General features: G+C 44.5%; 2 protein-coding genes and 2 non-coding genes across 7 annotated transcripts; 2 read left to right on the forward strand and 2 right to left on the reverse strand.

Moving 5' to 3' along the window:
* Positions 1-4,236: 4,236 nt before the first annotated feature.
* uspl1 (ubiquitin specific peptidase like 1) lies at positions 4,237-12,677 on the forward strand. 2 transcript variants are annotated; one of them, XM_048982780.1, is made up of 9 exons: positions 4,237-4,432; positions 4,905-5,065; positions 5,521-5,625; positions 5,944-6,844; positions 6,947-7,051; positions 9,278-9,407; positions 9,877-10,002; positions 10,297-10,457; positions 10,582-12,677. In XM_048982780.1, exons 2-9 carry the CDS (start codon positions 4,940-4,942, stop codon positions 11,916-11,918), a joined length of 2,991 nt encoding a protein of 996 aa, XP_048838737.1. In that variant the 5' UTR covers positions 4,237-4,432; positions 4,905-4,939; the 3' UTR covers positions 11,919-12,677. The 2 variants fall into 2 exon arrangements, with proteins under 2 accessions (XP_048838737.1, XP_048838738.1); XM_048982781.1 differs by lacking the exon at positions 4,237-4,432 and having other exon boundaries at positions 4,905-5,009.
* A 551-nt stretch (positions 12,678-13,228) lies between these two features.
* LOC125712593 (arachidonate 5-lipoxygenase-activating protein) lies at positions 13,229-27,361 on the forward strand. Of its 3 annotated transcripts, none has more exons than XM_048982814.1 (5): positions 13,229-13,501; positions 17,239-17,428; positions 17,954-18,035; positions 18,955-19,025; positions 20,304-22,749. In XM_048982814.1, the coding sequence occupies exons 2-5, from the start codon at positions 17,257-17,259 to the stop codon at positions 20,492-20,494; spliced, it is 516 nt and encodes a 171-aa protein (XP_048838771.1). In that variant the 5' UTR covers positions 13,229-13,501; positions 17,239-17,256; the 3' UTR covers positions 20,495-22,749. The 3 variants fall into 3 exon arrangements, with proteins under 3 accessions (XP_048838771.1, XP_048838770.1, XP_048838772.1); XM_048982813.1 differs by having other exon boundaries at positions 17,242-17,428; XM_048982815.1 differs by lacking the exon at positions 13,229-13,501 and adding an exon at positions 27,108-27,361 and having other exon boundaries at positions 17,009-17,428; positions 20,304-20,385.
* Positions 16,133-16,205, reverse strand: trnav-aac (transfer RNA valine (anticodon AAC)). The gene has a single exon. It is a non-coding gene; the product is annotated as a tRNA-Val (tRNA).
* trnae-uuc (transfer RNA glutamic acid (anticodon UUC)) lies at positions 16,515-16,586 on the reverse strand. Its single transcript has one exon. It is a non-coding gene; the product is annotated as a tRNA-Glu (tRNA).

Here is a 27,361-nt window from a genome sequence, read left to right on the forward strand (position 1 = left end):
TTCGGTGCACAGAGAGGAGTATCTCAAACGTGGACATAAGTCTTACCGTGTTTACCCAGGCAAGCAGTTAGAGTTTGCTGGGATTGTCAAGCTAGAGCTTCTGTGTAAGATGAATTCAACTCACCTAGAGGAAAACTTCTCCTGCTTGTCAAGTAAGGTCGAACGTATTAGCTCTAAATGGACCATGTTCAAGGCGTCAGTCTTTACAGCAGCTGTTAAGCGGTGTGACTGAAAGGCAGTTGGTGCCCCAGGGCTCAATCTGAAGAAAGGCCTTGGGGCATTGCTTTCATGGGGGCCTCCTGAGACAGCTGAAATGTACCAACTGGCTGGAAAAGCCTCAGTGAAGGCAGTCAGCAAAAGCTTATGGTGTCCCCAATGGAGAAGCTGGACCCTGCTTAGGCTGTGTTCAGCCAGAGTGGAGAAGTGCTGAGCAACTCTGTGGATAGAACACATTGAGAAAGATATATCCTCTCACCAGGAGGCAGTGTTGGAAACAACAATTTGATCAGAATGCATGAATGTAGTAAGTTATGTCCTCGTCCTACACATAAAATCGAATCTGTTTAGAGTGAATGTTGGCCTCCAACAAGGGTGGATCTTGTTTCCAGTCCTATTTGCTGTTATGGACAGGATATCAAGGCACAGCTGTTGCTGCAAGGGCGTTCAGTGTGGGGGATAGCAGTAAAATCCCTGCCGTTTGAATATGATGTGCTTTCGGCCTCTTCCGACCAGGACTTTGTATGCATTTTGATGCCATGTGAAATGGCAGGGATGAGAGCAGGGCTGGATCCTGTGAAGGGCAAGATGGGCAGTCGTCCAGGATGGCATCTTCTGAGGGGGCACTGACCGCCGGGTGACAAATTTTACTGCCGCCACCCCTCCCCCCAACCCAGGACAGGCTTTTTTTCCCCTCATTCTCTGCCTCTGAAGCTACATGCATGCATCCAAGACAAAGTGGAATTCGGCAGTGAAGTTCGCCAGGTGTGTTTCTGTGTGTATTGGGTGCCAAGCTGTGAAGCTTTCCTAGGATCTTCAACCAGCACTGGATGAGAGTCAGCATCACCAAATCCGAGGCCATAGTACTCACTTTGAAAAGAGTGGATTGCTTAATTTAGGCATGTAGGGAGAGTCTGCCCCTAATTTAAAGAGTTATAGTGCCTTGGTATCTTCTTCACGATTGACAGTAAAGAGGAATGTGAGGGTGACAGGCAGATTGGTTTGGTGATGATGGTTTTGCTGATACCGAGGAGGTATGTGGTGAGGAAGCAAGAGTTAAGTCCTATAAGACAAGGCTGGGAGTTTACTGGTCAAACTGCATCCCTTTCCTCACCTATGGTCACAAGCTGTGGGTAAAGACCAATAGAACAGGGTTGTACTGGAAATTAATCTTCCCAGCAGGTATTAGACCTTCCAGGTGGCTTGGTAACATCTACCAATCACCCAAAATGAGCTAGGATCTCTGACTCAGCAGCGTAGGAGTGCGCTTGTTATTGGAGGGGACACAACATAATTCAAATTTAATGGTCAATTTATTGGGGGGATGGAGGTGAATGAGTCCAAATTAAAAATTGGGGGGCTGGTGGGGGTTCATGTACCCTAAGGTTCCTACGCCCCTGATCTTTTGCCATGGAAACTGAAATCAGGTCTGACCTGCTCTGCATGCTACCACCATGACCTTCACTATGAGAAATAAGGTGAATTAGAGATAAGTATAGAAGCACAACAAGAGCAACAAACCATACAGATAAAACATACATCTTTGTCTTCTGGCTCCAGACATATGTGTTTGTGAAATATGGTAAAATCACTTCCTTTGTTCCCTCAAACAAGGTTTTTCCTATACGTTCATTTCCAGTTTTTCTTAAAAAAAAAAAAAAAAGCTTAAAAAAACCTAAGATTTAACACCATGTATAATATTACAGTTATGGCAAATGCTGTCAGCATAATTTATTTATAGAATATGTATGGCATAACATTAAATTCAAGAAATGTAATTTTTAAAAGATTTAACAGCACAGTTGTGCTAAATTATGACCTTCAGAAAATGATATTACTGCAAAAATTCTTCATGGTGAAATGTTGTTCTTGTGCTTTATACAGAATTCATGGTTAATGTAGATCTTATTTAATAGATCTTGCCTGTACACCTCTAAATAAAAAAATCGGCTAGACCCAAGGGTGCTGAGGAGCATGGATACCCTGGCAGATTCAGGGGGCCCAGCACTGCACAGGGGCCACAGTAGGGGCGTGGATACCCTGGCAGATTCAGGGGGCCCAGCACTGCACAGGGGCCACAGTAGGGGCGTGGATACCCTGGCAGATTCAGGGGGCCCAGCACTTCACAGGGGCCACAGTAGGGGTGTGGATACCCTGGCAGATTCAGGGGGCCCAGCACTTCACAGGGGCCACAGTAGGGGCGTGGATACCCTGGCAGATTCAGGGGGCCCAGCACTTCACAGGGGCCACAGTAGGGGCGTGGATACCCTGGCAGATTCAGGGGGCCCAGCACTTCACAGGGGCCACAGTAGGGGCGTGGATACCCTGGCAGATTCAGGGGGCCCAGCACTTCACAGGGGCCACAGTAGGGGCGTGGATACCCTGGCAGATTCAGGGGGCCCAGCACTTCACACAGGCCCTTGAATATATAAACTCATACATAAAATTTGAATTTGTAGGTAACAAGGATGTGTTATCTCTGAAAAACTCCAAGGATGCTAAGTAATGTGAACTAACCAAAGAGGAGAGGCTGATTACCCTCTGGAGGGCCTACAACTTGGAACCCGTTACTCTATAGTAGGCCACAATAAACTGATCCAAACTATGGCTGACAGGAGGAAAGGAACCATTCTAGATTATTTGGAGTAGTGCTGTAGCACAAGCAGGAGCGCCAAGGGTTTACAAATTCTATGCAGAGTGATGATTAGGGTCTAGTGAGGAGGCTGGACTAGAAGGGGCTGTGGGGAGGAATCGTCTATAAGAATAAATCGTTGGATCTGTATGGTTAAGAGAAGCTGGTCGTTCTGGCTGATGGCCATGTTCTCTGAATCTGGAAGGTTCATTGCTTCCTCTGCAGGGAGCAATCAAGGTGTAGGATCTGTCTAAAAGCAACATGAAGAAGCTTTATCCTGGTAAAATTTCGGTCAGTCCTGGTGGTTAGAATATAGACCATAAGAAATGAGAGAGAGAGAGAGAGAGAGAGAGACTGTATTATTACAACAGCAGGAACAAAAGAGCAGTTGTGCGAACCCAAACAGTTCATTTAAGTGTGGAAACGAAGAGGTCTGAGCACAAAGCTATAGCCACACATAAGGCATAGAGGGGATTGCATGTTGTCTAGTCTGTGACACACTTTCATCTCTGCATCGGGATCCTGCGTTATGCTAACCTATGCACAGTAATTTGTTTCCTTGATTGACAGAGCCTAGCCACAAGAGCACCTTAAATTCATTAATAATACAAGCACGCATGCCACCATAAATGGTTTAGTCCTACTAACAACAATAAACTGAAAATGGATGGTAAATGGGCGACTAACACCGGACTGTGTCTGGCTCATTATGTCTGTGTAGGTGTGTGTGTCTGTGTTTGCAAGTGAGAGGACTCGGCAAATGAGAGACTATTAATGAGAAGCAGCAGGTCCCTGGGAAAATTATGCTAATATATTTCTGCAAGAAAATGGACAACAGCAGATACAGCAGGGGCCAGAGGAGGGGGAGGAGTGGGGGGGGGGGCTGTGTGTGGATGGTGTCCTTATTGTCTTCTACGGCGGCACGGTACAGGAACGCCTCGGCGAAGAGCGCGTACACTTCTGCATTCTGCCTACGGCTTGTGATGAACAGCGAACAAGTAGAGCAATGTGTTAACTTAAATGGCATAACATATTAAGCAAAAACTAATGTAGCAACGGATATTTGCACCATCCTTAAAATCCATGAGTCGTAATGAATATTTGAAATTATACATAATTACAGCAAAACCTAAAATACACAGATCCTTACTATAGTTTTAATGTACGGTATATTATATAGTAATTACAAAACAGTTTCATATACTATATGTTGGGCAAAACAAAGAAATCATATAATTCTGTTTTCAATGACCAAACCGCTCTAGCTAATAATGGGACGGACCAGTGAAATATGTACTCTTCGGAAATTTCGCGTCCTTTATTTTCCTTTTCTTACTGTGTATCTTACTGTTAAATTCGGGAAATGCGGCATTGTTTCAATTCGGACGGAAACGCCACGGACCCTTTTCTTGTGCAGTGGATTTTGTAGGGGGAGGATAATTGTTGTAACACAGCCGGAAGTCCAACGTTCGGTGCACGATAGGCGGCACATGGAAGCCGGGCGGTTTGTTTCGAACTGAATTGGCGAAGGATTTGTCATTAAATGTCCTGGTACTTGGTAACTGATAAAAATTCTAGAGGGAGGTAAGTAAATTAGTCTTGAAAATGGTAATAATCCAGGCGAGTCCGCAAACTGCTTCGCGGATAAGCACTGAAGATTATAAAACTTTTCCTAGCGAGACAGCCGTTGGCTTTGACAACTATATATGTCGAGTTAAGTTGTTATGGTCTTAAGTAAAATCCGTCTGTTCGCTACTTATTTAGCATTTGTACGTTTTTATCTGTGTGGCGATCCAGCTGTTCCCAACGCGGCCGTAATCCGTCGTAAAAGACCGGTTTAGGGAATCCTAAGGGGTGTGTATGTTATACAAGTGAGGGCCTTTTTAAAGACCCGACTGCTCTATGTCTGATTTTACGAATGAATCCAGGGTTTGGTCTCGTGTGTTGCCTTGTTTCGATGATATTTCTGGATGTGTAGTAAAGCAGTACAGCATTGTCCTAGTGGGTGTGATTAACGCGCGTGATTTAAAGCTGAATTGTGTGTTTTATCTTGCAGCACGTTTGCCTGGTCCCCCGCAGTACTCCGGTGAAATGGTAATGTTTAGCATGTGGCCGAGGACAGCGTCAGACCCGAAGATCGGCAGTGATTTCCCAATGAGTGGTGAAGGCACTGGTTTAGGGGTACCTGCCCCAGCACTGGCGGGGTATTTGGGAAAAGTCAGTTGAACTCAAGTTCTCTCCACCTGTCACTTGTGCAAAGCTGTTTTGGAAACACTAAAAATACAGATTATTATGCCTATATACATTTTAATTGGACCTGGATTGCTTTAAAATGGAAAACGTCAAGCTTGAATTGAAAACGGAAATCTATGGTTTTTAAAAGGCGAAAGATCTATTATGTGTGCTCATTTTCAAAACATTAGCATCTTAAGACCAGCCCCATTTTGCAATGTCTTGTAATGTAAACATAAAGAAATGTGTCGTATGTTCAGTTGCTTCTCTCAACACTGTTTTATTATGTACTTTCGTTATATTTATTTTGTTGTTTTTATAACATACAAGTGATGCTCATACAAAGTGTAAACATGGGTGGGCTGCAGCAGTGCTGCCTTTTCCCAGCTGCTTCTCTGCTGTCACATGACATGAGGCTTTTTTGCCGCCTGCTCCCCCAGCTCCCAGATACCTGCCCCTGGTGTGCTGCCAGAGGACTAATCCACACGCTCCGCACTTACCGCACCAGCCTCCAGGACTCAGTCACGCTCTGCCCCAACCCACAGGTCAGTTGCAGGACTTTCCTCAGAAGTATATGAGAAAAAATAATTAATTGACCTTTATTGTTTCATTTATTGCCACCACGATATGCCCTCTATACCTCTCTGTACCTATACTTTAACAGTGTTATGATTTTTAAATACCAAATCAGTGTAGTAGGTCATAGGAGGTTTGAGGGAAACCTTCATAAGTTTTTGGGAATGGGTATTTGTAATCGTTGCATCACTCTTCCATTGGGTGCATTTCCTGGACAGATTTATTCTCTGCTTATTCTTCCATATTCCTTAGCATTTATGAAAATGATTTTTGTCTCCTTCCTGCAGTGCCTTTTTCCCCTGGTAAGCAAACCCCTGGAAGATGTTCTGGTTAGTTGTACTACAGGGCAGAAGAGGAAGATGCCAGCCAGTCCCATAGGAGGGCACTTCACATCTCCTCCAAAGCACCCAAGACCATCATGTACCATTGGCCCGGATGGGGGGGTGTTAGAAATGGGAGCTGGGGTGGTAGGTGAACTGGAACCTGACGTGAGACTGGAAGAGGAGTATGAGGCAGAGCTGGTAGACAAACCAAATCTAGGGCTGTGGGAGGAGTCAGAGGCGGAGCCAGCAGATAAGCTTGTGGGCGAACCAAAACCACATCAGGGACTAAGGAGAGCCACTGAGGCCGGCTCTGAGTCAGCAGCACAGATAGAGGGTGAACCAGAGTGGGAGATGGAGCCGAGGGAGGAGCCAAAGGCACAGGTAGAGACGCCTGTAGTAATGGTTGACGCATCAGAACCAGAAGCTGGGGTGTGGGAGGAGACTGGGGTGGAGTCAGCAGCAGAGATGGTGGACCGATCAGAACCAGATGTGGGGCTGTTGGATGAATGTAAGGCGGAGCCAGGAGCAGAATTGATGAATGATGTTGAGCAGAAATCAGGGCTTTCACAGGATACTGAATTAGGAGTTAGACTTGCGGAGGACTCTGGGCCAGCTCGGGAGGACGAGTCGAACCCTGGAGCATGTTTGGGGGAGGAGCTTACAGTTGCCCCACCCCACCTCTTCTGGAAGAATGAGCAGAACCTGTGCTGGCTTGACTGTCTCCTGGTGGCCCTCGTCCACTGTCAGGCCCTGAGGGAGCACAGAGCGAGCCTCGTGGATGGCACATCTGTTGTCGGCCGCCTTCTGGCCAGCTACGACCAAGCCGGCTTGCTGGTGAAGGCCAGAGAAGAGACGCACCAACAGGGTTCGTTGCGAAACTCGCCATTCTTCCAGTATTAGCCAATAGAAAAATCTGTAGTCCATTTATTCTGAATCTGACTGCAAGCTTTTCTCTATTTCTGTGAAGTTGTCAGAGTGCCTGCTGCAGTCCTTCAGGAAGCACAAGCAAACCTTGACGACCTCCGCATGTCCATTTTTAAACTCCTGCAACCGAAGCTGCAGTGCAAACTAGGTGAGACGGCGATGTATCCCTTCCTCCAGTTAGGGACAGACTCTAGGGCCAGAATATCATACCACAATATATTTGGTTAGAATCAATATCCAAGATTTTTTAAATTTGTTTACAAACCACCCAAATTGGAATGTATGTAGTAATGTTAATTAATCATTTAACCACTTAACCAGCAGTTCTTTTGCAAGAAACACTGATTTTAGCGCTATAATAATATGCTGTATTAACGTATATTAAATACTGTACGTATACGGTTATGTAAAAAGTGACTGCATCAGTCAGCTCTTTCCAGTCTTTGCTTGAGCGATCATAGGCGTACGTCTCTCACATGCGGTAGAAATGTTCTCTTCTCTTTAGTTGATTCGGAACGCGTAGAAGTCGTCGTGTCTCTGCATTTTTGCAAATTGTCGATTGTGGCCCTTGTCGTATTTTGCAAATCCCAAACATTGGTACATAATCAAAGTAGAACTTTTTTTTGTAAGCAGCTCTTTCTCACTAGGCATGCCGCACACACTGTTTATTTAACAGCGTAGCCACCGTGTCTATGGACCCTGTGTTTACCACAAGATACGAGCGCAATATTTTTAGCAGTCCAGCGGTATATAAAATTTGTTTGTAGGACTGTCACTGTTAATTATATTAGTAACCGAGTAATTTACCAATTTTAATCTGACGATTCATGAAGTATATATATTGTGTATGTTGCAACTGGCGTGAGGCAGGAACCAGCCGGCTGCAAAGACACTCGCAGTCAGTCCAGTTCACTTAAGCTGCATGTTTTTGGACAGTGGAAGGAAAACGGAGGTTCTGCCACAAAGTGATGCACGCACAGGTTGATCGTGCAAACTGCATACACACAAAGTGGCAGTGTGCAGTGACAGTACTACCCACTGTGCCATTCTGTACTAGTCTTGCACGATATGATGTTAATGTTGATGTGGTGTTTTATGTGCATGAAATTGTCATTTCACAAGGACCGTGATAATCTGCTGGGTTCAAACCACTGGCACAACTCGCAGCACAAGTTACTTATTTGAATGACTCTGGTAGATAATAAATTCTATTTGGCTGCATTTTATACTTCTAAAACTTCAGATTGTGTGAATTTTTTCCCCCAGTGTTGTTCAGCCCAAACAATTTTCACAAAAAATAAGTATTATCTGGTTATTATGTAAGGTAATGCAGCTGAGTGATGGGGCGAACCTTTAGCTTTTTATGAGCAATTATTTTTACATACAGGAATCATGGAAAATAAAAGCAAAGTAATTTATGTTAAAGGGATTACAGAGACAGTCTCTGACTCTGAGAGGTTAAATGGTGCATATCAGTAGTTAACTTAGCATTGAGTGAGTCCATCAAACCTGATAATCTTTTAATATGTATTTTCATTGCAGTCATGCTGTGGTGATATTTAAGTTCTGCTTTGCAAAACTAACGGCTGCAGTTTGTGCTTCCACACGACTGAGGCTTTCATTCTTGGTTTGGACCCTCACCCGCTGCCCCCCCATATCGCGGAGTAATGAAGGGGGACATTTTTAATCGATGCTATTTAATACTCGCGTAACAGAGCTCGATTTGTTTGTTTGTCAAGTTTGCAAACCAGTTAGAAAACATCGGTTTAACTTTTAGTTCAAGATCTAGTCACCGAGTTAGGATCCATCGAGACAGACAATCGACAAAGAAGTGACAGGCAGACAGCGATGAGACGCCGCGCAGGCGGACGGCGCTGTTTCACATCGGTCTGTTTTTATCGTGCTTATTGTGGTTGTATTTAATTATTGTCATAAATCTGTAATTGCTGTAACAGGTGACTCTTCCCTGTGATCTTATACTGCATAAGCAGTTGGATGATGGATTTTAGAATTTTCACTTGTGGATATACATATTTTGGAATATTTACTGCATGCATTGCCAATCCCCCCCCAAAAATGTGGGACGGATGAAGAAATAATGAGCTTCATGAAATCAACCCAGACAGGTGTGCCTTCAAAAGGAGAGACAAACAGATGTTGCATAGGTCATACAGGACTTAAACATACGTTTTTATTACGGGCTGAGCAGCTACTGTCATGTCAATACTTTGTGATCCCTTCGACGGTAAAGAATATTTTATTATTTATATATGTATATTAATATTTATTGTATTTTATTAGACTTCTCTGCCTAGCATGATATTAGATGATAATTCTGTGCTGATGTTGCATTGACTTTCCCGCTCCTGCACAGGTGAGTGGGAGACCCCAGTGTTTGCCCTGCCCCTCCTCCTGAAGCTGGACGCGGGGGCCGGGGACCTCTTCCAGCACGCCTTTGAGTGGGTCTTCGAGTGCGCTGCCTGTGGCCACACCTTCAGCAGCAGGTGGGTGTGGTGGCTTTGCTGATTGGCTGTGGGCTGGAGATTGCCAAATGAAGCCTCGCGAAACATTTGCAGTATTTTTTGACCCCACTCAATGGTGCTCTTGGATTGCTTTTAGGCGTTCTTCGAGCCCTTATTTGAACAGACAGCACCATCTAGTGGAGTCAGAAAATACAGCAAGTGGTTCATGAAGCATCATTTGCTGATTTTAATGGGCTATTGTGCCTAAGAGCAGGATTTGTGTACAGGATGAGCTTGCTTCTCATTCCTTTCGGCCCTTTTGCGTAAACGTGTATTTGAACACAAAGCTGAATCGGAGGAATGGCATTAAAATCGCCTGCCATTTTGCTCGATTTGTTTTTGTTTTTACCCCCTCCTGTTTCCCTCACGATTCTCAGACCAATAAGCGACATCTGATTTTCCAGCCTCTCCCAAAGTCCGCGACGTTCGCTAACCAGGAATGCCGTTTCAGGTGCGAGAAGACCATCACCACGTTCACGCAGGTCCTGCCCGACTGGCACCCGCTTGGTGCCCTCCACCGGGCCCCCTGCAGCCGCTGCCACCACAAGCAGCAGCGGAGGAAAATGGTTCTGGAGCGGTAAGAGGTTCTGCTCCAGATGTCAGATTTTAGCAGCTGAATGTTTGGCCTCAGAAGCGTTCTGGGGTAACTCTGATGTGCTGCTAGTCTGAAGTCAGCCTTATATGCTTCTCGAGGCTGCGGAGTCGAGACCTTTTCCTCATTTGTGTTCTCGTTATAAGATAGATAAGATAGTGACAATAATCTATTACAGAAATATTCGGAGGTGATGTTGCTGTGCCTTGTTTTCTCTGTTCTAAAACTAGCTGCCTACGTTGTGATGTTTATGACGACCCCCCCCTCTCCATTCATTAGGTTGGGTCCTCTATTTGTCCTGCACTTCGTTGAAGGTCTACCTCAGAATGACATCTCCAAATATGCATTTGACTTCCAAGGAATGCATTACAGCGTCACCGTCATCATCCAGTACTCTGAGCACATGAAACACTTCGTCACCTGGCTTCGGACCTCAAGCGGTTAGTTTTCTGTGTTCGTTTTGAAATATCTCCCCGTTTTTACGCTCAGGAAAGCCGACTTTTCTGTTAACTGTGTTCTTCCTCAAGCGCTCAATATTCCCGATCGTGTTCCCTCAATCTCCAGGTGTGTGGCTTGAGTTCGACGATCTGAAGCACCCACAGTGCACTGCACACGCGGAGCTACCGGTCCTCGCCAATCAGATCCACGTGGTGTTCTGGGAGTTGCAGGGGCGGGCCGATGTCCTTCAGAGTCCGCGGCGCAGCCTGGCCTTTCCTGCCTTGCATAACGATGACGATATCGTCAGTGCCCTCACATTAGATGACACGAATGTGGGCACCACACTTCCAGACATCTCCGTTGGAGAAGGAACCTTGCAGGATGCCTTCCAGGGCCTGTCACACAATGACATTGTCACCCTAACCCTGGTAGAGGTGAAAGTGGACGCCCTGGGGAGGCCCCTGGAAGATCACCCAGGACAGGAGGCCCTTAGCGCCCCCAGTGCTGAGCTGGATTCTCCCTCAGCGTACAGTCCTGCAGCTGCTGTTTTGTGCCCCCGGGTGTCGGACTCACCGCGGAAGAGGGTACCAAAAAGAAAGCAGAAGGAGCTGTCACAAGCCTCGGGGACGGCACCCCCAGTCATCGGCTCTCCTCCCCCAGGGGCTCCCGCAGTCCTTTCCTCAGCCCCCAACGCTCGCTGGTCCACGCTCCTGAGCAAGCATCCATTTCTCCAGTCCACTCCTCTGCCCCAGAGGCAGATCACGGCCTCGTCACCGCCGAAAGCTCCACAGAAGGTCACAGACAGCTTTCCGGTGAAGGCGGCAGACATGTTTGTGGGCTTTAAGCTTAACAAGGAGACCTTAGGTGGGAGCCCACCTTGCCTCAGCGCCGAGCCGCAGAAGCAGAACAATGTTTTCAAGCTGCCAGGACCTCCGCCTTCCACTATCCCTCCGCAGAAATCTGGGGGTGTGGTGGGGGCCACAGTGCTTCCCAAAGCACCCCCCAAGCTGGATGAAGGCACAGACGCTCTTCGCCACAAACTCCTAAAGAAACTCAAAGCGAAGAAGAAGAAGCTGGCAGCCCTCAATCATCTGCTGAAGACGAGGATGGAGTCGCCCGTCCCCACGCCCGACAGCACGGGCTTCAGCTCCCCCTCCACGGTCAGCTCCAGCACCGCGGCCCACAGCCCCGCCTACGACGAGTTCCTGGCGGACCTCCTGTCGCCAGCGACGACCGCGAGCAGCCTATCGCCCGACAGCACGGGCCTGCTGGAGATGCTGACGACCGGCCAGGATGTGGGTGGCCAAAATGGGCAAGGCCTGACCCCCAAGACCCTGATCGTTGGACCTGAAGCTATAGGAAGTGACATCCCTCCTTCGGGGGATGATTTTCTAGAAGAATTTATGTCTGGTGCATGTGTGACTGAAAGTCCGGACTTGAATGCATTCGACTTGTTTTTTTAATTGTTTATGCATAACGCTGTGAGGTGTTTTCCCCTTTTCAGAAAGGCTTTGCGTAGACTGTCGTTTCACTACTTGAAAGTTGACATACAACAGACTTTTTTTTTTTTTTTTTAGAGTTTATTGATTAGCATTTAAACTGTTATGTCCATTTGTAATGCTATGTGTTAATACTGAATGTAACTATTTGTATAGTTATATATCCAATGTCACGAATGGTCACGATAAATCTTGCTGTGTGGAAGGTTCTGAAAGAAATCCACTGGTAATTGACCCCCCGCAAACCCCCCCCCCCCCCCATGTAAATTTTTTAATTTATTTTTCCTGTAGCTTTGTAACCTCAACCTAAATTGGGTGATTCGTCTGTTTTCTATAGTAAAATTGACCACCTGTCATTTATAAAGATTATTAAAGCTGGATTTTGATGTTAATAGATGCAGGGGTTCCAACACTTGTGCTGTGCTTTGCGATTGTGGAGGTCATGCGGTTTCTGGAAAAGGGATCTGGGTCTCAGAGCTGGTCCCTGGAATCTGGTGGTGGCTTGAACCTGGAGTATGTGATCCTCTCTATAATCTGGGTCAAAAGCTTTTGTGCGTCTGTGCCATGAAGCGCTGTTAGATCTGTCTATAAGTAGTCCTACGTTCGGTTCCGTTTCCTTATAGTCAGCACCACTTAGTTCCTGTGTGACAACTCTTGTTGCAAAAGCAGTTGATTCATAATATTGGTTGTGCAGTTTAATAAAACTTTTGAGTTCTTAGAGAATCGTTTGTCTGGTCTTTGCTAGGTTGCTATCTATATTCAGTAATGCTTTACACCTTCATATGCCTTTATGATGCATTCATAGAACATACAGTGTCCCTTCATAATGCTGTTACAATGCATTACTCTCTAACCAGTTATTATCTGATGTGATTCGGACACCCCTGCACCCCAAGCCACTTGGAACGATCTGACTGACAGGTATGCGTCAAACCAGCAGGGCAGTCCCTGCCATGCCAAGTCGAGGGCGTGGCCAGGATTCCATGATTAACTGCACAAAAGCTACAGAGGGGTCTAGAGGGATCAGGGCAGATGGCTGGGATGCAGTTCTTGTGGCTCTCAGTGTCCACAGCAGCGAGGAGGGCAGTCAAAGTTGAGTGTCCAGGTCTCAAACCAAGACTGAAGATGCTCGACGAGGTTGTTCTTAGTGAGAAAACTACAAACATAAGTAGACATTTTCAAGAAGTTGGAAAGAGTTCATTTGCAAATGTCGTTTTCGTGAAGCCTGAGGATAATTAAACTCATGATCAGAGAGCCGTCTCCTGATGTTACAGTATGCGTGAGACTCTGGTTGCGCCTCCTTTTTTACCCACATCAGACATAGCGCTGGTGAGCAGACCCGCAATTTTCAGCCGCAAGCCTCGCTCGTGTTGCCGCCGCCTCCGGGCTACATGCTTACAGCTCTGCCTTGAGCACCTTGTTAGTGAATCTGCCGGACGACACCAGGCTGCTGTAGGGATCTCAAAAACGCAGCTTTGGATATGTGACTGCCAGACTGCAGATGTGGAAAAGACAGCAACGATTCCCGCTTCTTTGAGCTTAAAACGGTAGGTTGATTTTAACTTAAACCTTTTCTTATGCCTTATGGTTGCACTTGCGCATATCAATGACTCTTTTCTGATTCTCTGTGAAATCCTCAAGTTTTTTTCCCAACAACAGATGTATCCTGCTTTCAGTTAACAAAGGTGCAATATAATAGCGACTATAAAAAATATCTTACCATGCGGAAAACATAATGCGAATTACTTTGCCTTTCTTGCAGATACTTAGAGGCACGAACAGTCTACTTTAATAACTTCCAAGAGCTCTTATATTTATTTTAACTGTACAATATCGAGGAAAAACAAATAAACAGTCAATAGGCTACCGAACATAGCTGAGACACATTAACAGGCAATATAACGTGGCACGTAAGAAATGCTATTTGTAGCCCCCTAACGAATGTGTACGTGTCAGCTTCATACAGAAAATCGTAGATTTCAGGATATTGCAAAAAAACGCTTGGAGTACTCTAACAACCCTATTTTTGCCTCTTCGTGTTTTGAAACAAATTGAACACATCGACTGTGTAAGTTATTATCGTGGATACGGCTTTGTAGATAAATTTAAAAAGTTGAACGTCTTAAAATAATTATTCCGGTATTTAAGTACGTCTTTGACCACCATGTTAATGATTATCATATTTAAACTTCGACATAAAAAGTCATTATGTTAAAAGCTAGCGGGAAGTGTTCGTATTGTTCTATGATTATTGTTTTCTCCTCATGTGTTAATGATGTGAATAAAATGTGAAAATAATGACGAACGTCCCCAAATCACAGTGTCGTACTACTTCGGCGGAGCAGCGCGCGTCATCCGCCTGCCATCTAGTGGACGGTGTCTGTCTGTCTCTGTACAGCACCGGCGTCCTGGAAAGACTGACGTCCGAATTCGGTTTCACTTTTATTCAGAATTATTTATAAGTTGTTAACCAATATATCGTGTACCTCTTCTTTCTGGTGCTGTCCTTGAAGACAATGTGGTACATTGTCTAGGTCATTTCTAGGACGTCACCTGATGTCCGGCAGTGTGTTTTTTTTTGGTCACTTGAAGAATATATTGGCAACGCTCGATAGATTAACAGAAGCTGACAAGTCAGTCTCCAGCATTAGGTTCAGTCTCCAACTATAGGTTCATGTTTCCATACTAGCTACCTGTATCACCTGCCATTTTATTACTGACTTTGGAATTCCAGTCTCCAAGGGCCTTATCTTTTGTTTAGTTAGGTAACTTGCTGGATTTAAAGTACCCCAGTTTAAATGGACTTCAGTGTTGTTTTCAACACATTGCTTACATTCATACTCATCTATCTTACATCTAATAAATTACCCTGCTAAGTTAGACCTTCAGTAAGGTGATGCAGGCCCCTGAAATGTATTTTATTTGTATGTGCTGTCTGTTGTGCCTTCGGCCTGGCCATGAAACTTTTCTTTTTCATCTTTTGTTGGGGTCGGAATCTCTGCCATACTGTAATTGAAATATCGTAATTTGATCATTAGCAGTATCGTGTGCTATCACAGTCTTTCCCGTGTCCTTCCTTCCAGATTAAAAAAGCCAAACCCTTTATTTCTTGTTACCCAGTAATTGGTGAGTCATCCATTACCCCAGACAAACACTAAACTCGGACAGCAAGCTACCCTGTACATGTGATTGTGTGTCTCATAGGAGGGCGAAAAGCAAAAAAAGAAATTGCGAAAAGAAGCATCCTGCTGTACCTGTTCTCATGCAAATGGAGCATTATAATTTCATTTATCCGAAACTCTTATAGTTCAGTCTATTTTTTTTTTTTACTCACGCCTAAGAGGCTACGCTGTATGTAATTTCAATTTTTACCACTTGGCTCGTGTTCCATTAGTGATCCTTTGTTTGCAGCTTCAGATTTTCCTTTCGGGCATTGAAATATCGTCAATGGATCATCTAAAAGGATTTCTAAAAGGATAACCACATTATGGACACCAGCAAACTCCAAGGCACCCTTAGCTTTTCCTCAGTAGAGTACTAAGTGCCTTCTAACCCCAGAGGCTGTCTTCCAGCATAATTCATTAGCTTTTATGTAGTTTTCACAGCAAGGTACAGGTATGGTTTACCATTGCATTCTTTGCTACAGTTTGAAAGTGCATGGCCATTGTCACTGTATTGATTATCTAACCCTGTAGAAGTCTTGGACAATGTAGGTATGAGGTTTTGTCTGATGATTTTGCAAAAATTGGACTGGCATTTGAAAAGCTGCACATTCCATTGTATACCACATTTATTATAAATTTATATATTTACATATATTCTACATTGGTATCTATTTTTGTATTTCTGTAGTTTCTATGCTATGTACTGTGCTACTGTTTTTATTTTTGCCTTAAATTTTTTATGGCATCAGGAGCAAACAAAAGAATTTCATTGTGTGCACGTATGACAGATTGAATAGGTGACAACAGTTGAAAACAACAGACATCATAGTTCATCTCATGCAGTATGCTGTCATACACGCCATCAGCAGGAGGAAGGAAGTTGCTACGATCTTTTCTGTTTTTATTAAATCGTAATGGCACCCGATATAAGTACTTCCAGTTTTTTTATTTTTATTTTTCTTTTTTCAAATGAAAGATTACTTTGGCAAAAGATGATTTAAATGATTTAAAATTTGTTTCCGCCCGGTTTCGAACCGGGGACCTTTCGCGTGTTAGGCGAACGTGATAACCACTACACTACGGAAACGCCGACGTGGTAATGTTCTGTTGTTTTGTTACACTACAAGTAGGTTACATACACTGAATGACGCTGGTTCAGCTTTGAATTTATTTTTATATGTTTTTGTTTACGGTGTATTTAAGTTATGAGCTAACACACAATGGCATTATGTGGAATTTGCGTGGTTCATGAATGATGAAGTAAATCGTTGGGCGCATGATTTATGAAATTATTATTACAGTAAAAGTCACGCTATTACAAGTCGTAATTTCTGGATGGTTGTTCAGTTTTTGTTCATATAAAAAAAGAAAGAAAAAAAAACAAGAAAATGTAAGTTTCCCATACCGGGAGTCGAACCCGGGCCGCCTGGGTGAAAACCAGGAATCCTAACCGCTAGACCATATGGGACAACTCGTGCTAAGCTTTTGCTTCCTTGCTTATTAAAAGTATTGCTTATTAGAATGTATTATGTGTATTGAATGTATGTATGTGTTGTTAGAGTAGCGTTAGACATAGAAAACTGCATTGTTTAAGAGTGCAAAATGACAGGAAAAAACAGTACGACAAACAATAGAAAACATGTTATTAAAAGGATTGTCAACGAAAAGTAGAGACCATAGTGATCCGTGGGATACTCTATTTACATAAAAGTTCTTGGTGCCTATTTTTACTTATTTTATTTTATTTTATTCAGAATTATAACCAGCTTTATTGGCTTGGTTTGTCTCTGGTATGAACATTTCATGTTACTGCTTACCAAAGAGCTGCGGCGTATTGTCGCGAAACATAAATTCTAACAGTGTCTCTGTAATTTAACAGCGAGTCAGTAGGGTGCGCTAATGTAACTCATTCAGTCAATGGCGTAGGAGAGAGTTTGATGTTGTGCGGGGAGCAAAACTTCTGAAGTTAATCATTTAAATGTAAACGTTTATTATTTGGAGTGGAGGAATGAAGCAATATTAAATATTAGGTTCCCTTGGTTCCTACGCCCCTGTCCAAAATGGTTTATACTACAGGTTAAAAGCGGTGATTATAAGGCTCAATGTAAATGTTTTTTCAGCAGGAAGCGCATCAGTGCATGTTGAAAGATAAAATCATTTCCTCATGCAATGAATGCGACGGGGCACGGCGGAGACCAGCAGTCCGTTGCTCGGCTTGCAGAGCTGCGATTGCTCAGTGCACCATAATGGAGGTGATGGAGGACGTCTTCATGCTGGTCATCGTCACCCTGCTGAGCGTCCTGCAAAACGGTACGAGGAATTACACTCCGTCAAATATGAAAAACAGGCCTTTCTCTCTCCATGCAAATAGACCTGAGCCATACAGTTTCTTCTGTGGAGACAGATATTACCAGACTGTTTTATGAGTGAAAATATGTAGAATAGGCCGTGAGTAAAACATCTTGGGTACTGTATCAAAGTTGCCAACTTTGATCAGCTGGCTGGAGTGAGATTTTCAGTTCGAGTCTGCACACACATGCACACGTATTTACATGTATGTAATACTTTTATTACCTTGTAAATAGTCTATAGGGTTTGCAAACTACCCCCAAACGCTTTTGATGTAATTAATATAATGGAATAATACAGATTTACCGTAAGATTTCTTGCGTAAGACTGTCACGCCAGATGCGTGAGAGTTGGCATCCCTGCTGAGAGTTTACGCGACAGCGGCGCAGAGGTGCATATGAGGTAAGCTTAATGTGATGATAGTGTGAGTGGATGCTATACACAAACGTCCGGTGTCCTAACAGTAGTTTCGCTACTTTTTTTCAGCCTCCTTTGCAAATAAGGTTGAAAAAGAATGCAAGACGGCCAATGCCAAAACGGCGGCTTACGAACGAGTTTACTGCGCGAAGTAAGTTCCCCGGGCGACCCAGATCCACGTACGGATCCGAGCAAAGAAATACACTCCTAGACGGACTTTATGATCCCTTGGGTGGAGAATTATTTTGTTACAAAGTCAAAAATTACATTTACCTTGGGCTATACCTTATTTGCCTAATTTGTTTTTGCATGTTGGGCTAAATTTTACAACAGTCGAATTTCATGTTTTGACTAACCCTGCAAAGATAATTTGTTTAAAAGAAAAAAGTACAGGAAATCCTCCTGGAAATTACAGTAACATCCCAGCAGAATTTCCTACTAGCTTCAAATGGATATTTAAATACCTTCAGATTTGCATTAAGTTGCAAGTAGTAGCCTGATAGCCTATAAGTCATGCTTTTGTTTGAATTTAGATCATTCACTAGATGTTTTCGCCCAAAAAATGGAAACTATTATTTAAAAAATACGGTGTCGTAATGTGTACAAAAATAGGGTGTTCTGCCAAAGGAGCACCCATTCCGGAAAGACTCATAATGATCCTTCTCTCTCGGACTGATACAGTCTATTTTGGTGACCACCAAAAGGAAGTTATTTAAGAACTTAGAAGAGCATCAGAAATGCCGTTTACAACATATTTGAAATTTTAATTTAAGCGTTTTAAATTTCTTAACCTGGCTTACCTCCTTTTTCAGATCATGTTTTAATTTGTTATAACAAAGCAACTCCTTACTTAACTGCTAAGTTCACACCTCAGTGTAAGACACTGCTGCCTGCAACTGCATTTCTGCACGTGGTGCGTACAGAGATGTTGCTGGTATATAGTCCATAGAGCTGCCTGACAGATCTGTTTTAACAGAAAAGATGACTCTTCCCCCCTTCAGAACACAAACTCAGCAGAGGAGTTGCCAGACATCCCTTCATTTCTCATTGTCTTTTCTGTTCCTTTACAGTCGGAACTGCATGGACACATATCCCACCTTTATCGCTGTCATGTGGTGTGCCGGCATATGTCTGAGCCAAGGTAAGGCAGCTAATGATTGCAATGATTTATTCAGCTATTAAGGGCGGAAAGAATTCAAGCCCTCAGTCGACACAGAGCTGTTGCTTCGCTCCGTGAGTCAGACGTACAGCATGAGCATGACGTATATTATAAATATATCGATTTTTACATGATATGTATTCTCTACCACAACACTATGGCCATTCAAGCCCCAGGAATTAACCAACAGGGTTCATTGCAGACTGGGGTCATCTTGGTCTTGAGATTATACCCGGCTACTGGAAAAGTGTATGCCTGGTGACCTTTTGACCCCATTACTAAAATACCATTGGCCAGAATTGTGGAAACACTTGCAGTTTTTAGAGATTGCAGAACTATATACAAATGTTGCTCCACTTACTTATTTAATCATCCAATGTATGATATTTGTAACATTCTTTGTAACATCTTCATATTTGTAACATTCTTTGTAACATTCTTCATATTTGTAACATTTCTTCTAGACATTGCCGTCAATATTTCTGTAGTAGATTTTAAAGTGCAATGCCAAAAATGCTACGTGTTTCCACAATTTTGGCCACTAGCGTATAAAAGCTCACATTATGTACGCTGTAGCTCTCATATCACCTTGGTTTAGGGGTGTTGGTTCCATTTGAGCACGAGTGAGGAAATCCTTCAGTTGGCAGCAGCTTCTAGTTCCCTTTCTTTCCACCAATCCAGATATTTAGGCACCAAAACTCCTCCAGCTCATCCGACTCAAACGACGATGCTGAATTCTGTAGCTACTCTGCCTTGCTGGAACTGCAGCAGGGCCCACAAAAAATGCCAAGAGGAAGATCTAAATGGTCAAAAGTGTTTTGTAAGACCATCTAAACAAACTTTATGTTAACTTTCTTCACCAGCAATAACAATTGGTGATGTGGTTGCGAAACAGGAAATAGAGAGATATTCAAGCATGCAGAGGGTAATTTGAAAACCACAGGCAAAGTTAAATATACACATGGCTACAGGGCTACTTATCCAGGGCTACATTAAGCCAAAGGCACATGGAACAACACTAAATATATAAATTCTGATATATTCATTCTTGTTATGTGTTTGTGTTTTAATTTTTTGTTGCAGTATCATCCTGTCCCAATTGTACCTTTGTCTGTTACACTGTCCTCAAACATTAACAAAATCATTTCAAATGTGGGAATATGCAATACTGTAAATGTTACACATGTATGAAACTGAAGTATGTGAGTGTGTATGACTGCGTGTGTGAGTTTACTCATTTTTCTCTTTTCTTCACTCCAGCACCAGCTGCCTTTGCAGGAATTATGTACCTGTTTGTTAGACAGAAGTACTTTGTAGGATATATGGGCCAAACACCACAAAGGTATCTTTCACTCTCCATTGGGCTTGGTTTATCTTGGGAGGTCAAATTAGCAAGAAAACTTTGTTTGGTAACGCTTCACACTATGTGCACCTTCATAATGCATTCATAGAACATTCATAAGCAGCATGCAAGTGCACCTTAACATCCTAACATCCCTTATCAGCTGTAATATACATTAATAATAAACATTCTATAATGATAACAAACATGGTCATGACGTCACGGGTGATATCACACTCATCGGACCGCAATAGCCTACATTCTTTGACTGAACAATTGTATAATCATATAATGTTTGTTATTAATGTATATTACAGTTATTAAGGGATGTTAGGATGTAAAGGTATACATGCATGATGTTTATGAATGATTACTGAATGCTTAATAAATACATTATGAAGGTGTACTGAACGTTTTATAAATGCGATATAAAAGCATTATGAAGGTGCAGTTAATGTAAAACGTTACGCTTTGTTTATATAATTCTGTGCTGTTTTCAGACTTAATTCAAATGTGATTGAGATTTAGTATCTTAGTATTAGTATTAATATCTTTAGCATCAGTGAGACTCATGTCTTGCAGACGGTATGCAAATGAACAGGGCGGGGCCATTGTCCCACAGGGAAATACCGTCTAAGCCAGACGGCCAGTCTAGGCCGAGTCATAATTCTATCATTACTATGTCTTGATCCTCTGCTCTTGTTCAAATTCAAATTTGAAATATTGTAAGAAAGGTCTCCTAATTCACCATTGACACAGAAGCTTTTAAAGGTTGCAAAATAGTATTTGTTCTAAGAGAAGCAAATTTCAAAAGTCTCATTCGAGTTAATAAAAAGCATCATTGTAGTTTCCCTTTGTTAGAGAATAATTTGTTCTTCTGCTTTGGGATTATGGTGTTTTCTGGCTGCCACGAGATTCATTTGAGCCGCATTGCAGCCCCCCTTCTGTGATTCATTTTGGGTGCTCATAACCCTTAATTTTTTCTCCTCATTTATACATGAGGAAATTTTGCATAAGTATACAATAGGGGGATTCCCTCAGCTAGATCCTGTCTTCATGCACCTCTGCAGTGGCAGACCTGAATGTAGAGATGCAAACAAAGCTGCTGACGTGCCTAGACACACAGGCAAATTTGCACGCATGTATGCAAATGCAGGAGGCGCATGCAAACGTGCCTGGCATGCAGTTGTAGCACCTGTCTTTTGTTGCGCCGTTATCTTTTTAATTTTGAAACGCAAGGCCTGGGTTGCAAATGAGTTTGGAGAGTGAAGCAAATGGTAATTATTCCTGCATCATCATAATTTTTTTAATGTTACCAAAGTTTCCTCTTATTGCCATAGATACTCTGCAGGGCTGGGAAAAGTACGCAATTTTTTTAAAGTAAAAGTTCAGATTTCACATAAAAGTGGTACTCAAGTAAAAGTGAGAGTCATCCAGTGAAGTACTACTCTAGTAAAAGCAAGAAATACCTTAAAAGTGCTTAAGTATGAAAAGTAAAAAGTACTGCTCATTCATATCTATTTATCTTATAAAGAGCAACCTACCCTAAACTCACTAAAGACGGGTTTGAATATATCACTGTAAGTTACAGGGATCTCAGTAAGGAAACTGAGTCGCAGGAGGATAAGTGAATTTTTTTTTATTCAGATATTATTCCATTTGTAGGAAACTTGGTAACAGTTGGAGGCCACTGCAGTTGCCGGGGGTGAAATTTGCAGAGCTCCCCTATGCAGTTTAGCGGAATAATGCTACCCTGTTTTTTACTCTGTGAAAAATGAAAGACTGATCTGCGGGCCAGATGTAATAGTAAGTTATAAATATGCTGGCAGTCGATGCTTTGAGACCTGGTGGTGAATGTGGTGAGTGAGCTGGCGAAATCCCCCATCCTTCACTGCGGAAAACGGCTTATCGTCCAAAGCAATACTCTTCTTTATTTTAGTAATGTCACTGGTTTGCAGCATGGTGAAACAAACTGCTGTTGCTTCACACCGCTGTTGCCTCACACTTCTGGGCCCAGGGTCTGAGTCTCTGCCCTGACTCCATGTGCATGCAGTTTGCAGGCTTTGTTCCCCGGGGTCTTCCACTTCCACCCACAAACCAAAAATGTGTTCAGGTGAACTGGAGTTAGGGACATGTCAGTAGGTGTGACTGTGAGCCCCGCAGTGGGTTGGCAGCACATCCTGGGCTGTTCACTGCTCTGCGCCCACAGGCTCTGGACCTCTGACACCCTGAACAGGACAAGCGGTGCAGAAAATGGATGGATGTATTTAGCTCTGGTGCCAGTAAACTTTGAACATTGAGAACAGAAAGTATAACTATCAGTGTCACGGCATGCATGTATTTAGGGGAAACACAGGACCCGAGGTCCAGGGAGTCGGGGTAACGTAGGGTTTATGTAGGGGAAACACAGGACCCGAGGTCCAGGGAGTCGGGGTAACGTAGGGTTTATTTAGGGGAAACACAGGACCCGAGGTCCAGGGAGTCGGGGTAACGTAGGGTTTATGTAGGGGAAACACAGGACCCGAGGTCCAGGGAGTCGGGGTAACGTAGGGTTTATTTAGGGGAAACACAGGACCCGAGGTCCAGGGAGTCGGGGTAACGTAGGGTTTATTTAGGGGAAACACAGGACCCGAGGTCCAGGGAGTCGGGGTAACGTAGGGTTTATTTAGGGGAAACACAGGACCCGAGGTCCAGGGAGTCGGGGTAACGTAGGGTTTATTTAGGGGAAACACAGGACCCGAGGTCCAGGGAGTCGGGGTAACGTAGGGTTTATTTAGGGGAAACACAGGACCCGAGGTCCAGGGAGTCGGGGTAACGTAGGGTTTATTTAGGGGAAACACAGGACCCGAGGTCCAGGGAGTCGGGGTAACGTAGGGTTTATGTAGGGGAAACACAGGACCCGAGGTCCAGGGAGTCGGGGTAATGTAGGGTTTATGTAGGGGAAACACAGGACCCGAGGTCCAGGGAGTCGGGGTAACGTAGGGTTTATTTAGGGGAAACACAGGACCCGAGGTCCAGGGAGTCGGGGTAACGTAGGGTTTATTTAGGGGAAACACAGGACCCGAGGTCCAGGGAGTCGGGGTAACGTAGGGTTTATGTAGGGGAAACACAGGACCCGAGGTCCAGGGAGTCGGGGTAACGTAGGGTTTATTTAGGGGAAACGCAGGACCCGAGGTCCAGGGAGTCGGGGTAACGTAGGGTTTATTTAGGGGAAACGCAGGACCCGAGGTCCAGGGAGTCGGGGTAACGTAGGGTTTATTTAGGGGAAACGCAGGACCCGAGGTCCAGGGAGTCGGGGTAACGTAGGGTTTATTTAGGGGAAACACAGGACCCGAGGTCCAGGGAGTCGGGGTAACGTAGGGTTTATTTAGGGGAAACACAGGACCCGAGGTCCAGGGAGTCGGGGTAACGTAGGGTTTATTTAGGGGAAACACAGGACCCGAGGTCCAGGGAGTCGGGGTAACGTAGGGTTTATTTAGGGGAAACACAGGACCCGAGGTCCAGGGAGTCGGGGTAACGTAGGGTTTATTTAGGGGAAACACAGGACCCGAGGTCCAGGGAGTCGGGGTAACGTAGGGTTTATGTAGGGGAAACACAGGACCCGAGGTCCAGGGAGTCGGGGTAACGTAGGGTTTATGTAGGGGAAACACAGGACCCGAGGTCCAGGGAGTCGGGGTAACGTAGGGTTTATTTAGGGGAAACACAGGACCCGAGGTCCAGGGAGTCGGGGTAACGTAGGGTTTATTTAGGGGAAACACAGGACCCGAGGTCCAGGGAGTCGGGGTAACGTAGGGTTTATGTAGGGGAAACACAGGACCCGAGGTCCAGGGAGTCGGGGTAACGTAGGGTTTATTTAGGGGAAACGCAGGACCCGAGGTCCAGGGAGTCGGGGTAACGTAGGGTTTATTTAGGGGAAACGCAGGACCCGAGGTCCAGGGAGTCGGGGTAACGTAGGGTTTATTTAGGGGAAACGCAGGACCCGAGGTCCAGGGAGTCGGGGTAACGTAGGGTTTATTTAGGGGAAACGCAGGACCCGAGGTCCAGGGAGTCGGGGTAACGTAGGGTTTATTTAGGGGAAACACAGGACCCGAGGTCCAGGGAGTCGGGGTAACGTAGGGTTTATTTAGGGGAAACACAGGACCCGAGGTCCAGGGAGTCGGGGTAACGTAGGGTTTATTTAGGGGAAACACAGGACCCGAGGTCCAGGGAGTCGGGGTAACGTAGGGTTTATTTAGGGGAAACACAGGACCCGAGGTCCAGGGAGTCGGGGTAACGTAGGGTTTATTTAGGGGAAACACAGGACCCGAGGTCCAGGGAGTCGGGGTAACGTAGGGTTTATTTAGGGGAAACACAGGACCCGAGGTCCAGGGAGTCGGGGTAACGTAGGGTTTATTTAGGGGAAACACAGGACCCGAGGTCCAGGGAGTCGGGGTAAAGTAGGGTTTATGTAGGGGAAACACAGGACCCGAGGTCCAGGGAGTCGGGGTAACGTAGGGTTTATGTAGGGGAAACACAGGACCCGAGGTCCAGGGAGTCGGGGTAACGTAGGGTTTATTTAGGGGAAACACAGGACCCGAGGTCCAGGGAGTCGGGGTAACGTAGGGTTTATTTAGGGGAAACACAGGACCCGAGGTCCAGGGAGTCGGGGTAACGTAGGGTTTATTTAGGGGAAACACAGGACCCGAGGTCCAGGGAGTCGGGGTAACGTAGGGTTTATTTAGGGGAAACACAGGACCCGAGGTCCAGGGAGTCGGGGTAACGTAGGGTTTATTTAGGGGAAACACAGGACCCGAGGTCCAGGGAGTCGGGGTAACGTAGGGTTTATTTAGGGGAAACACAGGACCCGAGGTCCAGGGAGTCGGGGTAACGTAGGGTTTATGTAGGGGAAACACAGGACCCGAGGTCCAGGGAGTCGGGGTAACGTAGGGTTTATGTAGGGGAAACACAGGACCCGAGGTCCAGGGAGTCGGGGTAACGTAGGGTTTATTTAGGGGAAACGCAGGACCCGAGGTCCAGGGAGTCGGGGTAACGTAGGGTTTATTTAGGGGAAACGCAGGACCCGAGGTCCAGGGAGTCGGGGTAACGTAGGGTTTATTTAGGGGAAACGCAGGACCCGAGGTCCAGGGAGTCGGGGTAACGTAGGGTTTATTTAGGGGAAACACAGGACCCGAGGTCCAGGGAGTCGGGGTAACGTAGGGTTTATTTAGGGGAAACACAGGACCCGAGGTCCAGGGAGTCGGGGTAACGTAGGGTTTATTTAGGGGAAACACAGGACCCGAGGTCCAGGGAGTCGGGGTAACGTAGGGTTTATTTAGGGGAAACACAGGACCCGAGGTCCAGGGAGTCGGGGTAACGTAGGGTTTATGTAGGGGAAACACAGGACCCGAGGTCCAGGGAGTCGGGGTAACGTAGGGTTTATTTAGGGGAAACACACTTGGGAACATGGAACAACAGGCATGGATAACTAACTGACGTCAATGACCGGACTGGGGAATCATTCACAGAAACTCACTTATATACGTAACAATGATTAACACGACTAGAAACAGCTGGTAACACAGGGATTCCACGCGAGGTCGATGAGGGGGCGTGGCACACGAGGATCGGCACGATCGGGGCCTGACAGTCAGCCAGGAATATTAGTATTTTATTCTGTATTCATAAAGACAATATATAACGATGATGATAATGATTGGACAATAATAGTAATAATAATAATAATAATAATAATAAAAAGAGAGAAATATATTGCTCAAGAATCCCTCCATCCATGCATTTTCTATACTCACTTGTCCTGTGCAGTCACAGTTGTCTGTTGCCTGTCCCAGAAGCGATGGCCACATGACAGGGCAGTAGACCTAGTGAAATTCTGAGTGAAAAAAAATCATGCTTCATATTTTACTCGGGATAATTCAGCCCTACCCTCAAATGTACTGCATACTTTTAGCGAAAAGTTCTTCAAAATTCAAGATTTTTATTTGTCCCAGGCATGAGTGTAGTGGTGCACCAGCAGTGAAATGAAATGGCCGCGGCTCTAGATGGTACAACCAATAAGGCTGAAGGATAACAAAATGAAATGATATAAGGTAACAAAATGAAATGACATAAGGTAACAAAATGAAATGACATAAGGTAACAAAATGAGTCCTAAAAATGTAGAAATATATTAAAAGTATATAAAAGATGTTATAAGAAAACAGGAGAAAGTGTTTAAAGAGCGAGTTGCAGTTACTGTATAGCTTTTTATGACTTATTTATTTTTGCATATTTTATTTTGCTTTTTAATTTTGTGAGTAATAATGGTCTCATGCAGAATGTATTGGAGTAAAAAGTAATTAGTTGACTCAGAAATGTAAAGTGATAGTAAAAGTTGCAACAACTTAAAACACTCAAGTGAAGTACAATTCTGGAAAAAAAACTGCTCAATTAAAGTAATGTTACACCTCTGATTTTTCAGTAATTCTCGTTACGTCACGCCTCTGACTCTCAGTTAATAGTAAAGATGTTTTCCGAAGACCCCTTTAATCCATTAGCGATTGTGAGGTAATGTGTCCTGTCTAATCTCATGTTTGATAAATCACTACAAAGATTGTGAGCATAAGGTTTGTTCCATCCCAGCTGCTCTCACGACGTTGCCAAGCAGTCAGTCATGTTATAATGTGTGATGCTTTGACACTGACAGTGACACCAGCTTCTGCTACCCCCCCCCTCCCCCCCCACAGCACCCCTGGGTACCTCTTCGGCAAGCGCATCATCGCATTCCTCTTCGCCATGTCCGTGGTGGGCATCATCAGCTTTCTGCTTGCAGAGTACTTTGCTGTCGACTACAAGGAGTACATCCGCACCCTGACTAATGCAGCCTCTGCTCTGCTCCTGATTCCCTGAGAAGTCCAGCCTGCTCAGAATAGCACAGCAAGACTTTGCTTGTTCCAAAATGGATCTTTTTATTTGAAATAAAGAAAAAAAATCATTGAAA

The sequence above is a fragment of the Brienomyrus brachyistius genome, chromosome 18 (assembly GCF_023856365.1).
Source record: "Brienomyrus brachyistius isolate T26 chromosome 18, BBRACH_0.4, whole genome shotgun sequence".
Lineage (NCBI taxonomy): Eukaryota > Metazoa > Chordata > Actinopteri > Osteoglossiformes > Mormyridae > Brienomyrus > Brienomyrus brachyistius.

Coding starts and splice junctions, on each gene's coding strand:
- uspl1 (XM_048982780.1), top strand. CDS start 4,940: ATGGTAATGTTTAGCATGTGGCCGAGGACAGCGTCAGACCCGAAGATC. Junction 5,626..5,943: donor CGCTCTGCCCCAACCCACAG/GTCAGTTGCAGG, acceptor TCCTTCCTGCAG/TGCCTTTTTCCCCTGGTAAG. Junction 10,003..10,296: donor AGGAAAATGGTTCTGGAGCG/GTAAGAGGTTCT, acceptor TCCATTCATTAG/GTTGGGTCCTCTATTTGTCC.
- LOC125712593 (XM_048982815.1), top strand. CDS start 17,227: ATGTTTTTTCAGCAGGAAGCGCATCAGTGCATGTTGAAAGATAAAATC. Junction 17,429..17,953: donor GCTGAGCGTCCTGCAAAACG/GTACGAGGAATT, acceptor ACTTTTTTTCAG/CCTCCTTTGCAAATAAGGTT. Junction 18,036..18,954: donor GAACGAGTTTACTGCGCGAA/GTAAGTTCCCCG, acceptor GTTCCTTTACAG/TCGGAACTGCATGGACACAT.